Consider the following 15,263-nt stretch of genomic DNA (forward strand, 5'->3'; position numbering starts at 1 on the left):
AACCTCGTACTTAGTGCTAGGCTACAATATTTTTAAGGGTCTTGATCCCTAGGGCCAATAGCTAAAGCACTATTACTGATGTACCTTCTTATACCTTTTTACCACTCCTTATCAGCTGGCTATTTTTCTTTAAAAAAATTCTAGCTAAATTTATACACAACAAACAATATGTCACTCCTGTTTCAAATATCAATTCTTTGATTCAGTTGTCTGTTTTGGTAATTTAAATAGACAATGCTCTAATTAGAAGTGGTTGGCTTCTAAGAACTGAAGATATTTTTAATAGTTTAGTTTCATGATAGATTTACAACTTGGAGGCTGCTTTAATGGAGGAATTTAGGAAACAGAGCCTTTATTGAACACTCATTAGATGCTCAGCACTGTGCAAAGCATGTTGGAAATATAACTCTCAATTCATACAACCATACAATGAATTAGAGCTTTTCTCTTTTCTTCAGTAAGGAAAAAAGAGCTCAGAGACCTTTAACAACTTGTCTAAGGTCATACAGCCTCCATAAATAGAGGAGATTAAATTCTTTCCATTTCAATTTTCCATTACGGAGAATTTCAAACATACATGAAAAGAGAAAAAAAAAGTAACAATGAATGGCCATACTTTCAATTATTGCTAACATTTTGCTCTTGCTTCATCTTCCTGAATATTTTTGTTGCAACATTTCAAATTAAATTACAGACATCATGACATTTCACCCTTAAGTGTTGCAGCATACACCTAAAAAATTCTATTCAATTATTGCACAATTCTCTAATTGTTTCCCAAATATCTCCTATAGCTTTTTTTTTCCAAACCAGAATCCAATCAAGAATCATTAATGGCATTTGTTTATTGTGTTGCTAAATCTCAGTAACCACTCCACCCACACTTTTCCCCCATGACACTGAGTTTTTAAAGAGACAAGGAGGACGGTACTGTAGAACGTCCTCACATTATGGATATGTCTGAGGGCGCTTCATGGTGATGTCTGATTTATTTTTCTAGACACTGTGATTCCTATTAACTAGATGTTAGATCTTAAATTCGGGCTACACATTTTTGGTGAGGCTATTTCACAGCAGATGCTGTTTGCTCCATATTCACCACGTCAGGGGGCCCGTGTGGAGTCATCCACTAAGGATGCCAGTTGGATCACTGACAGCCTGGTTCCTGGAGGGGATGTACAGGTACGTTTGTTGCTTTGTGCCTAACAAGCAATCTGTGAGTGAGCTTTGGTACCGTGTAAATATGGCAAATAATTTTTTTTTTTTTTACAAATAAACATTTTCATTGATCCGGGCCAGAATCATTATTTCAACATCACTATCAGTTTTATCATGCGTTCTACTCTATTAGCTAGCACTCTTTTGAAGAATACATTCTTCTGAACAAAATACAGTTGGTATGTAGCATGCTTTAAGAAGAGCTTTATCTCACCAACTGGATGAACTATAGAATGTCTTTAAAAGAAATGGAAAGTACTTAGTTTTCCCCCTATAATACCCAATTTTCTGAGAAGTTGGTCACCTCCACAGATAACAAATGAGTTGATTTGTGCTTGGTGATGAATTTTGTTTTGATTTCTTTGTCTTAATTATCTTTATAGATTCACAGATTCTAATACTCAGTGATACAAATTTTATTTTTATTACTCCTTGAAAATGAGATTCAAATAGTGATTTGTCTCAATTCTAATTACATTGTTCTTTTATTACATCATCATTACTGATGGAGACCCAAACCTATAATTCTGATTCTCTCCCATAACGTGTCATAGAGTTCAAAAATTCCACCGAAAATGGAGCCTATAATTTCTTTTTTTTAAAAAAAAATATATTTTATTTATTTTTTACAGAGAGGAAGGGAGAGGGATAGAGAGTTAGAAACATCGATGAGAGAGAAACATCAATCAGCTGTCTCCTGCACATCCCTACTGGGGATGTGTCCACAACCAAGGTACATGCCCTTGACCAGAATCGAACCTGGGACCCTTCAGTCTGCAGGCCGACGCTCTATCCACTGAGCCAAACTGGTTAGGGCAGGAGCCTATATTTTCTATGTTAGTTTGCACTGGAACAATAAATATTAACCAGCGTGTTTTTCGAAACAGGTAAAATAAACTAAAAACTGATTTAAGTCCCGATATCAGGATTCTGCACCATAGTTGGAAACACTAAACAAGGAAATACAATAAAAAAATTTTCAGGAAGTCAGATGAGATAGAAAGCAAAAGTCTATCTATCAATGATTCTTTTTCTTTGTATAAAGTTGGATTCCCATGTAAAATATCAAGCTGTAATTACCAACTTTCCGGAGCTCAAAGGAAGATTCAAACTGTTGCCCAGCTGCCAGAAGAAGAACTGCATAATTAATTCCTGACTGTAGTGTAGGCTCACTTTCAAATGCCTTTTTGAACCTACAAAAAAACAACAACAAATGTACAAGTTTACTTTCTCAGTCATGAAACTCTTGGTGTGCAATAGCTTCTGTTTGCATAACTCCAACGCCTGAGTAAGGAAAAATATTCTACTGGCCTTCACCCAGAATCAAGTGTGCTATTAGGATTTAATGCTTAAGTGACTGCGTATTCTCACCCTCTGCTCCTTTGTATTCTACCAGTTAACCTACCCTCACCATAGCAGCCCAGTCTTTGGAAAATGTCCTCTCTTCAATAGTTTACCAGAAATGTGTGCATGTATATGCAGTAGAAATTTTAAAATGAGAACTGTGCACATATTTTTAAAAGTGGTTTTATAAAAAGCCTTGAAAATACACAGAGCAATGAGGAGGATCATCTGGGTAACATACTAAAACAATCAGTTCCATAAGGATGGTATAGAAATGAAATAAAGAACATCAATTACACTAAGAAATTAAGAAAAACAGAGATTGTGCCTGTGCATACTAATTTTAGCTCAAAAAGAATAAGAAGCCTTTTCTGAATCTGCATGACACTAAATATCAACCTTGGAAAACACGTCAGCATTGTAAAAGACTTCAGTGCTTGCATATCCACTGTATTTTCAAGGTAACACTTCCATTCTAGGGTTTGTTTTTTTTTTTCACATACATCATTCAACAGGCAGCAATACTCAATATCATTTCATTTGGGTGCATGGAGAAGAAGAAAAGTAAAATAAATGCCCTGGTGACTAATAGAAACTACTTAAGACAAACATAAAATGAAATCTTTATTTTAAAAGAGTCAGAAGGAGGACAATATAAGGATTAAATACCTCATGAATGACTATTTGATGACACAAGAAAAGGTTATGTAGAAAAGATACCTTATAGTTTCAAGATAAAGGTGTTCATATATATATTAGCTTCAAACAGAATGGAAAGAAGGACATAATACAGAGCAGAAATCAATGAAATAGAAAACAGATGTGCACCAAAGGTTATCAGCACTGGAAAAAGTTAGTTCTACAAGAAAATTAGTAAAATTAATAAACTCATAGGCAGCAGACTGAGAGAGAGGAGTGAGAGGAGAGGAAAAGAGAGAGAATACAAATTGAAGGTCCTACTGGCATTTAAAAAGAAGTAAATGGATATTCAAAACAACTTTATGACAATAAATGTGGCAATTTAAGTGAAATAAAAAAAATTCTTGACAATCACATATTAGCATAACACATGGGGGAAATGGACACTCTAAATAGTTCTTATTTATTACAGACTTTATAACAGCCTGAGAGTTTTGTTATCTATCTTCCCCAATAGAATGTAAGCCCCATGAGAGCAAGGAACTTGTCAGTAATATTGAGCATTGAATCTCTAGTACCTGAATCTTCAGACTGCCTGACACATTGCAGGTGATTACAAAATACTTGCTGAATGAAGAGAAGATGCATCTACTTCTCACCAAGAACTGAGCTGAGACAAGTGATAAACACAGCAGTATGTAGAAGATAAAAGTAATCTATTCACTTCTTTCAGTAGTCTAAATCCTGACCTTGATAAAAACCATATGATCAAAAAGCTACAGACTGAATTAAATGAGTGAATTGCATATCACCTTCAGTGCATTACATTTTAACATTTTTGGAATTCACCACTTTATAAAATATTGACAGTGTATTCCCTTGTGCCTACGTAGGGTCCTTTCATTTCTTGCTAGGGAGAGTTCCGTTTCCTTTGAAGAACTGGTATATGATCTTTTTTTCATGCAACTACTAAAAAGCTTGAAGCTCAATTATACCAAGCATGCTGATCCTTATTATTGGCATATTTGTATTCTCTGGTTCCTTGGTGCTGATTTTCCATATATATTTTATCATTCCATTACTTTTTTTAAAGATTCAAACTTGATAAAAAAAAAAAATACATATAGCTGTTAAAATACTGAAACCACCCATTTTGGCGGAAGATGATGCGTTTTGGGGTAAGTGTGCCACAGTATTATATGACAGCAAACCCCGTGGCTTGAAATGCTATTCACGCCATGTTCCTGCATTATTGGTTTCGCTCCACTCCACACTGGTTTCCCTCTGGGATCTAGCTTGAAGGAGCAGCTTTCTCTGGGAATTAGCCAAGGAAAAGTATGCATAGCACCACCACAACAGGGCTCTTAAACTTCTGCTGATAATCAATCAAGACACATACCAAAACCTGATGTCAGGGGGTGGCAATATATATGTCCTACAAAGGGGAACAGTGTCTCTCTAACAAAGAATACAATATGGCACAGATAACATTCGAAAAGCTGGGATTAACACCAAATGGTAAAAAGAAACAATTTTAGCTGGCTCAGATTACTAAGTACTTCCTAGGTATAAGGCATTATACTTGACCCATCAGGCTTAATATTTCTAAATCTGACAACTCTTTAAGATAGGAGGATTTTCTCAGGTTTACTGATCAGGAAACTGAAGCATGGAAATATTAAGCCATGTAATTTATAAGTGGTCAGACAGGAACTTTACCTAGCTCTGCTGGATTCCAAGCCTGAGCCCTCTTCTCTGTATCACTTTGCTTACCCATTGGTATGTGTTAAAAAAAATTTTTTGGCCCTAACCAGTTTGGCTCAGTGGCTAGAGCAGCCGTGGGCAAACTACGGCCCGCGGGCCGGATCCGGCCCATTTGAAATGAATAAAACTAAAAAAAAAAAAAAAGACCTTACCCTTTTATGTAATGACGTTTACTTTGAATTTATATTACTTCACACAAACACTCCATCCATGCTTTTGTTTCGGCTCTCCGGTCCAGTTTAAGAACCCATTGTGGCCCTCGAGTCAAAAAGTTTGCCCACCCCTGGGCTAGAGTGTTGGCCTGTGGACTGAAGAGTCCCAGGTTCGATTCTGGTCAAGGGCATGTACCTTGGTTGTGAGCATATCCCCAGTAGGGGGTGTGCAGGAGGCAGCTTGATGGATGTTTCTCTCTCATCGATGTTTCTAACTCTCTATCCCTCTCCCTTCCTCTCTGTAAAAAATCAATAAAATATATTAAAAACAAATGTTTTTTGAAGTCCTTTTTCATTACCTTTTTTTTTTTTTTTTTTTTTTTTTTAGTAAAAGTGAGTTGGGTGAAAAAGGAAAGATAATAAAAAATAAAAGTAGAGAACTGTTTTCATACTAAGGATAAAGTTTGTACTCTACAACAGAAATAGATATCAATGAATTCTTGCAAAGAATGGTGTTTGTCACAAAATATATTCGATTGATCTTATTAGACTGAAGACTAGCATTTGCAAAAGAATGATATGGCAAGACTGCTGAATGTGCCCATAAAAATGCACCAAATAAGAAATTTTATGTAGTTGAAAACGTCAAGGTTTTTAACTAGCAAGAGGATAAATGGACATGAACAATATGTTAGTTAGTCCTTACATAAAGAAATCTCTAAAAATGGTTAATATTTTAAACCTATCTATAAAGATAAATAAAATGCTTATATGTGAGTGAAGCTAAATGAAAGAAGACTTCATGAAGAAAACAAATCTTAAGGATGGAACCAGACATTCACATCTTAAGAGAAGTCCAGTGGCTTTGAGTAACTGCACACAGGCATTTCCACTACTGTTGATTTTTTTCTATTCTGGTACTAAATACTTGTAGAAATAAGATAAGTAATCTGTATTCTTCAATTCATTATTAGATTAAAAAGATGAAAACTTCTCGTTAAGCTTTCAAAGCAATAGATTGTGTTCAAGGGTTGCTGCATTAGCACTGCATCTGTCAGCGGATTGCAAGCTGGCTCTAAGCACTTGATTATGGAGTGATGTCTTTAGAAGAAAGCCTTAGTTCACTTCTGGCATCTGCACTGAGACGTTCAACAAAGTCAAGAATAAAGGAAATATTCCTGAGCTGGTTATTTCTACATAAAGAACATGTACTTGCTATCAAAGAAGAAACTAAGCTCAAGTCAAGTTCTTCCTATTTAGCTGTCACTTTCCCTCTCTGTGATATAACAGCTGTGATTCTTTCTGAGAGACATACAAGTAATTAAACTGAATTTCATGGTGCTTTACATCTCTAGGGATATTTCTGAAATTATCATTTTTATAACCCAGAGGTAAAGCAGTACAGCATTAGAAAAAAGCTATTGCCAGATTACTTTGTTCATTCATCTGAAAATGGTGGGGCCCTCTATTTAATTCAAACTATGTATTTGTATATATTCCTTACAATAGAAAAGTCAGAAAGAAAATAAAGAGCCCCAAATTGTTTTTAACTATGTTTTTCCAGTCCTTTTATTATGTGCATACTTCCCTCCCCCCAAAAAAGAGAATCATTCTCTTTATAATCTTTTAAACTTTGATATATTAAAGATTTTTAAAACCACAATTTCCTTCTGGGTATATATCCAAAATAATTGAAAGCAGAGAACTCAAAACAGATATTTTTGCACCAGTGTTCAACAGCAGCATTATTCACAATAGCCAAAATGTGGAAACAACCCAAATGTCCATCGATAGATGAATAGATAAACAAAATGTGGTGTATACATACAATTATTCAGCCTTAAAAAGAAAATTTTGACACATGCTACAGCATGGATGAACTCAAGAGAACATCATTATAAGTAAAATAAGCCAGTCACATACCCAAAAGACAAATACCATAAGATTCCACTTATATTACTAGGGTAGTCAAAGTCATAAAGACAGAAAATAGGATGGTGGTTGCCAGGGGTTGGGATAAGGGGAGAAAGAATAGGAAATTGTTAAACAGATATAGAGTTTGAGTTATGCAAGAGGAGGAAAGTTTTATATGGAAAGTGATTATGGTAGCACAGCAATGCAAATGTTCTTAATGTCACTGAATTACATGATCAGAAATGGCTAAAATGGTTTTATGCCATGTATACAGGGTAAAGGTGAAAGCAGGTTTACAGTTGTTCATATGGAAAGTAATACAATAATCTCTCTCTCTATAACCCTACTATGCAAATAGCCCAAATGGCAGAACAACCGAACAATCGGCCGTTATGACATGCACTGACCACCAGGGGGCACGTGTGGAACATGGCAGGCATTGGCCACAGTGGGATGGTGGAGCAGGTGAGCGGAGGCACCAGACCAAGGCGGGGTACCAGTCACTGTCATCAGGGTGAGCCTCTGGCGGTTACTGAAAATTCTTTGCTCCTGTGCGCAACAGTCCCGCCAAGTGCTCACACCTGCTTCTGGCACCAGCCCCACGTGTACCCGCTGCCAGCGCTGGAGCCACCCACTCACACCCGCTGCCGGTGCCCAGCATCAGTCCCAATCGCCCCTGAGGGCTTCTCCACCTCCCCCTGCTCCTGAGGGGCAATCAGGGCAGCAGCTGCAGCTTGCACTTGCTGCTGGCACTGGCCCCAATCGCTCTGTGCCATCAGTGGGTGCGAGTGTTGGCCAGTGCCATCAGCGTGTGGGTGGTGGCGGAAGCAGGGATGCCGGCAGATGGGGGATGGGGGGCTGCAGTGGGAGGGGCCTGGCGGGGGCCGAGGATGGACTGAGACCAGCCCCTGTGCCCACCACAGCCTCGTGGCCCACAGTTCCTTTTAAGGGGCATGAGTTCATGCACTGGGCCCCTAGTTACTAAGTAATAATACAAGAATAAACTGTTTCATATTCTCACAACTAAAAACCTACTTTTGTCTCAAACTGTACTTTTATCACTAAACCCCTCCAAATCTGAATGAATGACATTCCATCACATGGGGATGTTATCCTTCATTTGGACATTTAGGTTTCTTCTAATTTTTTGTCATCATAAAATTCACTGTTGTATACCTATCTTTGTTTCTGTATGTGCTATTTCTTTAGGATGGTTTCCAAAGGATATTAAATGGACTAAAGAACCTGAATTATTTCAAAGCGCTTGATGCACAATGCCAAATTGCTTTAGAGAAAGGTTTTACTAATTAATATTCCCCAGAGAAGTATAGGAGAGCCACTTTCCCATTGCACCCATGCCAAAATAAAGTATTCTCATCTCTTTTCATCTTTGCCAACTGATCACAATAAGAAAGCACAGCTCAGGGTTTTAACATACACTTGATTGCTCCTGAGAATGAACAGTTTTTGTATGTTTATGATCAATCTAAACTTATCCTTGCAATAACTGCCAATTTTCTCAGCTTAAAATGCAAAACCCACGTTTTAAGAAGATTGGGGAGATAGATGGAGACACTTCTGGGAATGCTCTGAAGAGGAGATAGAGGTGGGGCCAGGGGCTTAAACTTAATCAAAGCTTTAAGGATATAAAGAACAGTAAAGATTTAGGGAGTTTTGTTGTTTGTTTAACAACAAAACTATGGGGGCAATCTAAACACTTAATAAAAAGGAATAGTCATATTATCAATTATGGTTAACTGTTCAATAAAATGGACTCACTAAGCAGAATCTCCAGGGATGATGAACATAGTATTGTGAAAAGCTCCCAACTGATATGATGTTTAGCCAGGTTTCCATATTCTCCCATATTCTCCTTTTTCAGCATAATCCTGGAAAACTTCCAATTCTCTCAGTCATCCCTCTGACAACTATGTTACATAAATCAAGCTTTAGCTGCTCTCTCTAGGTGCTCATACTTGTTAGCCACAATTAGGAAACCTCCACAACGACATATTAAATATTATCATTCTTGCATTTCAACTTGATCATGCTGTAACAGAGCTTCATCCAATCTATTTTCCGCTGAATGCAGTATTAAATCAAGGTCAAGGTATCGATGTAGCAGGGTCCTTGTTTACAAAGCAACCATGGGCGTACGGTGTGTTTTACCCAAGTCTCCAGGTCATCTAGAATTGCTGGCCCTTTAGGAGCCATCTACGCCTGCACACCAATGAGCTGGGAGTCATGCTGAGTCACTAAGAACTCTTCAGGCTTTGTGTTCTAAAAATAAAAATCACCCAAAAATGGGAAACTCAGCTCATAGACACAATAAAAAACTAAACAAAAAATGATGTCAATGGAAAAAGGATGAGATAAAACTCTGGGGGGTATAGAGGGTAGTAGAAATAGAGATAACACGGAGAAAGATATCTTAAAGCCAATAAAAAGAATAAATGACTAATCTGGCAAATGGAAACTAGACATAGATCTTTATTTGTAGGTTGATTGGTTTGTTACATAACTCTTCCAAAGTAAAGCCACCCCCACTAATAACATAAAAACTGAAGTGTTACTGGCACACACTACTGTTTGAACAGCACTGTCACTGACGTAAGAGAAAATTAGTTGATAAGGCAAAGCTGTCTCAGGTTATTATGGAAAAATGAACACATTAATGCTAAAAAAACCAAAAATCCTTAATGCATTTAATTTCCCGCCTATAGATCTATTTTTGGCATTACAACAGGAGAGACATGGTTATGCTAATACAGTACGGACACCTATTTTGTTTTCAAACTTCTGAAAATGACTTAAGAATGAGAATATCATCATCTCTAAAACCAAGTCTGAGTCCAATCTCTGCCTATCCCTCATGACCCCACGACAGCCCTGGCATATGAAATTCAAACAAAGCCTATATAAAAGTATACAGAGACTCTATAACTTTTCCATCAGCTACAATGTTTTTCTTTCTCCAGAGAGAAAGAAAACTCTTAGGAATGTTTTAGGAAAAGGGAATTTTAATCTCATTAATGTCCATTTTGAACAGGGATAAATATAACAATATATAAAAAATGCAAAACATTCTCACATATTATATACTAAGGATATAACACCAAGTGCCTACTATTCTAGAACGTTAACATATATTGCTTTATTTAATCCTCACAGCAGACCACTCATTCCTCCTAAAGTGATCAGCTAAACCAGTTGTAATAACTTTGCCCATGATCTGTGTAGTATTGGGCTGATGATGAAATACTAGAAGCATGAAGAAATGTAAAGACAGTCTGGTGTAGGGTTCCTTTCCCCTATTTCTTAATTTTATTTTTCAATTACAATTTATATTCAAAATTATATTAGTTTTAGGTGTACAGTATAGTGGTTAAACAATAATATACTTTACAAAGTGCTCCCCCTGATATTTCCAGTATGGCGTGGGTTTTTATGAACGTGTTTCCCAGCCCTAAGACAAAAAATACAGAAATGGGTGTCTTCCTTGCATCTCCAGACGTTGCTGTAGCTGAATTGGGTTTATGCCTGAAATGGCTGTAGGCATCTACAGCACTAATGATGGAAAAGACCTGGCCTAGTTTTTTAAGCTGCTGACTCAACCTACGCCAGACCAAGCCCTATTTCGGAACTTCATGTTTTGAAAGATCTATTTCCTTTTTATTTAAATTCATTGGGGTAAGTATTCTGCTACTTATAGGATGCTAAGTACATTCTAACTCATCTAGGTAAGTATTATTCTTATTTTTTAAATTAAAAAAAAACAACAACAGAATTTCCGCCCTGGCAGTGTGGCTCAGTTGGTTGAGCATTGTCCCATGCATCAAAAAGGTCACCAATTCGGTTCCCAGTCAGGGCACATGCCCAGGTTTTGGGCTCAATTCAATGTTCTTCTCTCACATAGATGTTTCTCTCTCTCTCTCCCTCTCCCTTCCTCTCAATCAAAAATCAATAAAATATATATATTTGTTGTTGTTGAATCAGAATTTCCTAAAGGTTAAGTAATTTGCTTTAGTTTATACTGAGTGAATTTTTATCTCCTGTCAGTTTCCCAAAAGTTCATGCCTCTTCAATAAAATGGTATAGGCATTCCTGGAAATGCCTGTTTCTGAAATGTAATGAAAACAACACTGGATTTGAAAAAACACACACCTAGATTTTAAATGAAAAAAATATATATGTTTTTTAAATTGATTTCAGAGAGGAAGGGAGAGATAGAAATATCAATGATAAGAGAGAATCACTGATCGGTTGCCTCCTGCACACCCCCTACTGGGGGTCGAGCCCAAAACTCAGGTATGTGCCCTGACTAGGAATGGAACGACATTAAATCACTGAGTCACATAGGCTGGGCTAGATTTGAAATTTTATTAGTCACAGGACATCAAGAAATTCACTTAAGTTCTTTGCGTTTCAATTGCCTCAGATGTAAAATGGGAAGAAAAATGTCTGCTTTGCCTAAGCCTTCAATATAATAGAATGTTCTGAGTGAGTCCCGCTGCATGGAAACTCAGCATAACTATTTCATAGTTATTTCGTTTTTAAATTAGGTTAAAAAATTGTGGACATAATCTTGGCAGTGAACTCTCCATGACCCTCCAAATCATGGTCCATAATATTTCCTTGGGTCATTCCGGTTCAATCTGCCACTTCAGAAACTCGTGGCCTTTTTTTAGGGTGTAAATCTAGGCTATTGGGTCACAATATTTCATACTTCCAAAGTTGAATATCCTGCCAGGTTCACTCTCTTCTCTTGCTCTTTATTCCATACCAGCCCACAATATTCTCTAGTAAGACTTATGAGAAGCACCACTGCTGCTTTCTTTAGCTTATATAAATAACTGTATAGTGAACAGCCATGATAAAAAGCTACAATCTTTTAGTAACTGAAAGCTAACCTCAGTTTATCCAGAGATCAAAAAGGCATTTTTCAGACCTTAACTTATTTTAGACACCCACAAGAGAGCTTCAGTGAACAAAATTAACTAAGGAAATAATAATGAGAAACATCAAATGTTAGAGCACTATTTTTTTAGACTTATTTCAGCAGGATGTGTTCATTCAAACCATTCGCCTCCATCCAGGCAAACTTCAGAAAATGTAAACCATAAACTTTTTTCGTATTTTCTATTTTTGCACAACTCACCCTCTCTTCTAGATAAGACTCAACAATGAAAGTTTGTTCTAACATATTACAAGTCTGCAAACTTTAAATATCTAAGCTATAAACATTTTTCTTAATTTTCTATTTTTGCATTCTGAGCCCCAGACCTGCATTAGAGGGAAACCTAGAAGTAAAAGGGTGCCTTGGCACAGTACTTTTACCAAATACAATGCTCAGCGTGTAAGACGTTCTCCCTCCAATGTAGGAGGGACATTGAACTCTGTAATGATGATAGAAAGGGGAACTGCCAGAAAGACTCTATGAGTCACTGAAATCACAACTGCTTGGGACTGTTTTTCTACTATGTTGAAGATCTTATCCTTAAACTTTCTGTGATCAGTAGACTGCTATCTGTTCAAGCCAACAGAAAATGAGTCAGGCCATGGAGAGTGTCAGTGGGAAGAGCCCGCCATGACATCCCACTCCTTATCCCAGCATCAGGGTTTGACAAGTGGAAACCCAGAGGCTCAAAAAAGGTCAGTTGAAACATCCCTTCGGGACCCATGACTCAGGAAATGTGGTATCCAGGGTAAGTATGGCCAGGAAGCCTAATAACCTCAATGATACCCTTTGTGTCAGCATCCTGACAAGGTGCTTTTACTTCTCAGCCCTAAAAGAAATGGAGCTTGGGGACAAGGCCAGCACACCAACACGCATGAGTGGGTCTGCAGTACTGCGGGAGTTGGATCAAAACACTAAGAAACACCGAAGTAGCTGTACTGTGAGAGGGCGTGGAAAAAAACACCCATGCTAAAACAGAGGGAAACCTTCTTAGCAACCATTAGGGCAAAAGCATATAATGACAATAGTGGCAGGTTATAGATAAGTAATCTACAGTAAAAGTGACATTCTTATGTTACTTAATAAATCAGTGAGTGACACACACAAGGTCAATAAAGAGCAACTCCTAAGGACCCTCCCATTAAAGGGCTTTAAGTTCTAACAGTCTTCCCTGTTCTTCCTAGAAAATTAGTGGATACCTTAAAATGAAATAGAAATCTGACATCTTCAATTTGACCTGAAAACCTTGAACAAAGAGCTCCTTTGAGAGACCGTTAATGTTCCTAAGCTAAATGGGAACCATAAAAAAGGAGCCAGAATCTGGAAGTATAGAAAGCTAAAACAAAAGTACAACCAGAAAAAATTGTTCCTTACCTAAACTTTATGTGACCTGGAAAGCTCTCTGTAGTATAAATTGTTTGGTTTTCAAATGGGGAAACACTTCTATTTTATTCCTGTGCACGATGCTCACTAACTTCATAAGAGATGTTTTCTATTTAAATTCACTGACCATGAAGATCAGGCCTTTAAAGATTACTTCTGCATTTCATTATCACTACCATATCAAAGCATTTATATTGGCACAATGCTTCAAATGTAAGGCTCTCATTTTCCTACAATTAAGAATTTTCTTAAAGTGTAAATCTTCCAGCAATGGACTGCATAGTAACATTCCCTTTTTGTAAGAAGAAAATTTGTTAAGAGAAAATGTAAAACTCTCTGGGTTGTAGTAAAAATTTATTATACGAATGTAAATGTCCAAACAAAAGCTTTCTACAAGGACCTAAGAAAATCCTGTCCCTAAATTGTCCTCCCTGATTATAATCCACTATCCTAATTTCAACTCCCCTTTAAACTGCTGAAATGATAAAAGACTTTAAAAGTTAAGATTTCTGTTTCATAACTTTAAAAATTTATGGCTATAATGGAGGGACTCCTGAAGTATGTCAACCTCCTTTAATATACTCTTTAATCAGGGGATATTTTAGGAATGCTTTAGGAATATTAAGAAGTACAAAAGAATAATATAAGAAACACCTTCACATACCCATCACTCAGCCTAAAAAGTAAAATGTCTTAAATATTCTTGCATCTGCATGTAAATCACTCCATGATCCTTTTCTACTCCTTCCCCACTGGTAACTAATATACTGAACTGGGAACTTAGGATGTAAATTCAAGCATATACACTTTTCTTAGATGTGTATGATTGCTTTTAAAGTTTCTATAAATGATATTGTACTCTATGTATCCTTCCATTTGCTTATTTTGCTCAACATATTTTATATATGTATATGTGTGTGTGTGTGTGTGTGTGTGTGTGTGTGGTATGACACTTTCATGGAGAGAAATTTAGAGTTCCCTTAGGGAAGTGGTTCTCAACCTTCTGGCCCTTTAAATACAGTCCCTCATGTTGTGACCCAACCATAAAATTATTTTCGTTGCTACTTCATAACTGCAATGTTGCTACTGTAATGAATCGTAATTTAAATATCTGATATGCAGGATGGTCTTAGGCGACCCCTGTGAAAGGGTCGTTCAACTGCCAAAGGAGTCACGACCCACAGGTTGAGAACCGCTGCCTTAGGGTGTATAACTAGGAGTAGCTCTCCCAGACCACAGCCCTAGCAGCTGGTGCCCGGGACTGTAGGGAGGGCGGCTTGTCCCTCTGCTGAGCCGCTGCCTGGCTGGTCCCCATTCCTCTCTCCCCAGTGTTGTGTCTAAGCTTCGATGGCATGATGGCTTGAGGGTGTGACAACCATTTGCATATTAATTCTTTATTATATAGGATAAACAGTACAAAATGGTATATCATTGTTTTAGACTGCAGGTAAAGCATCTTTTTTATATGTTTTAAAAATGTTTATTGGCCATTTGTGATTCTGCTTTTGTGTATGGCCTGCTCATAGCCTATGCCCATTTATAACATTTTTTATTAAATATTTTAGGAGTTATTTATATAGATTCTATATTGGTAACATGCATTGCTCCCTATCTGGGGTTTATTTTTTCACTTTGTTGATATTTCTATTTTTATTCATATATTTACCATTTCCAGTGCTCTACCTATATATCCAACTTTCCATCTGGTATCACTTCCGTTCAATCTAAAGATTTTCCTTTAAACATTTCTTGTAGTAAAGGTCTGCTGGCAACAAATTATCTCTGGTTGTTTTTTAATTTAGAAAAGTCTTTATTTCACCTCATTTTTGAAAGCATTATCACTGGATATAGAATTATTGGTTGACTGTTTTTTTTTCTTTAAGCACTTTAAA

At 37.0% G+C, this 15,263-nt stretch overlaps 1 protein-coding gene across 5 annotated transcripts in view; it reads right to left on the reverse strand.

Moving 5' to 3' along the window:
• Positions 1-15,263, reverse strand: part of MAP3K5 (mitogen-activated protein kinase kinase kinase 5) — a 178,427-nt gene that overhangs the window by 78,303 nt on the left and 84,861 nt on the right. For 4 of the 5 annotated variants that reach the window (XM_036316104.1, XM_036316103.1, XM_036316101.1 and 1 more), the window contains exon 8: positions 2,299-2,411. The exons of the other annotated variant lie outside the window; for it this stretch is intronic. In XM_036316104.1, the coding sequence (XP_036171997.1) occupies positions 2,299-2,411 (113 nt within the window). The remainder of the gene's footprint in view (positions 1-2,298; positions 2,412-15,263) is intronic. 5 annotated transcript variants of the gene reach the window in all.

Source organism: Myotis myotis, unplaced genomic scaffold (genome assembly GCF_014108235.1).
Source record: "Myotis myotis isolate mMyoMyo1 unplaced genomic scaffold, mMyoMyo1.p scaffold_m19_p_7, whole genome shotgun sequence".
NCBI lineage: Eukaryota > Metazoa > Chordata > Mammalia > Chiroptera > Vespertilionidae > Myotis > Myotis myotis.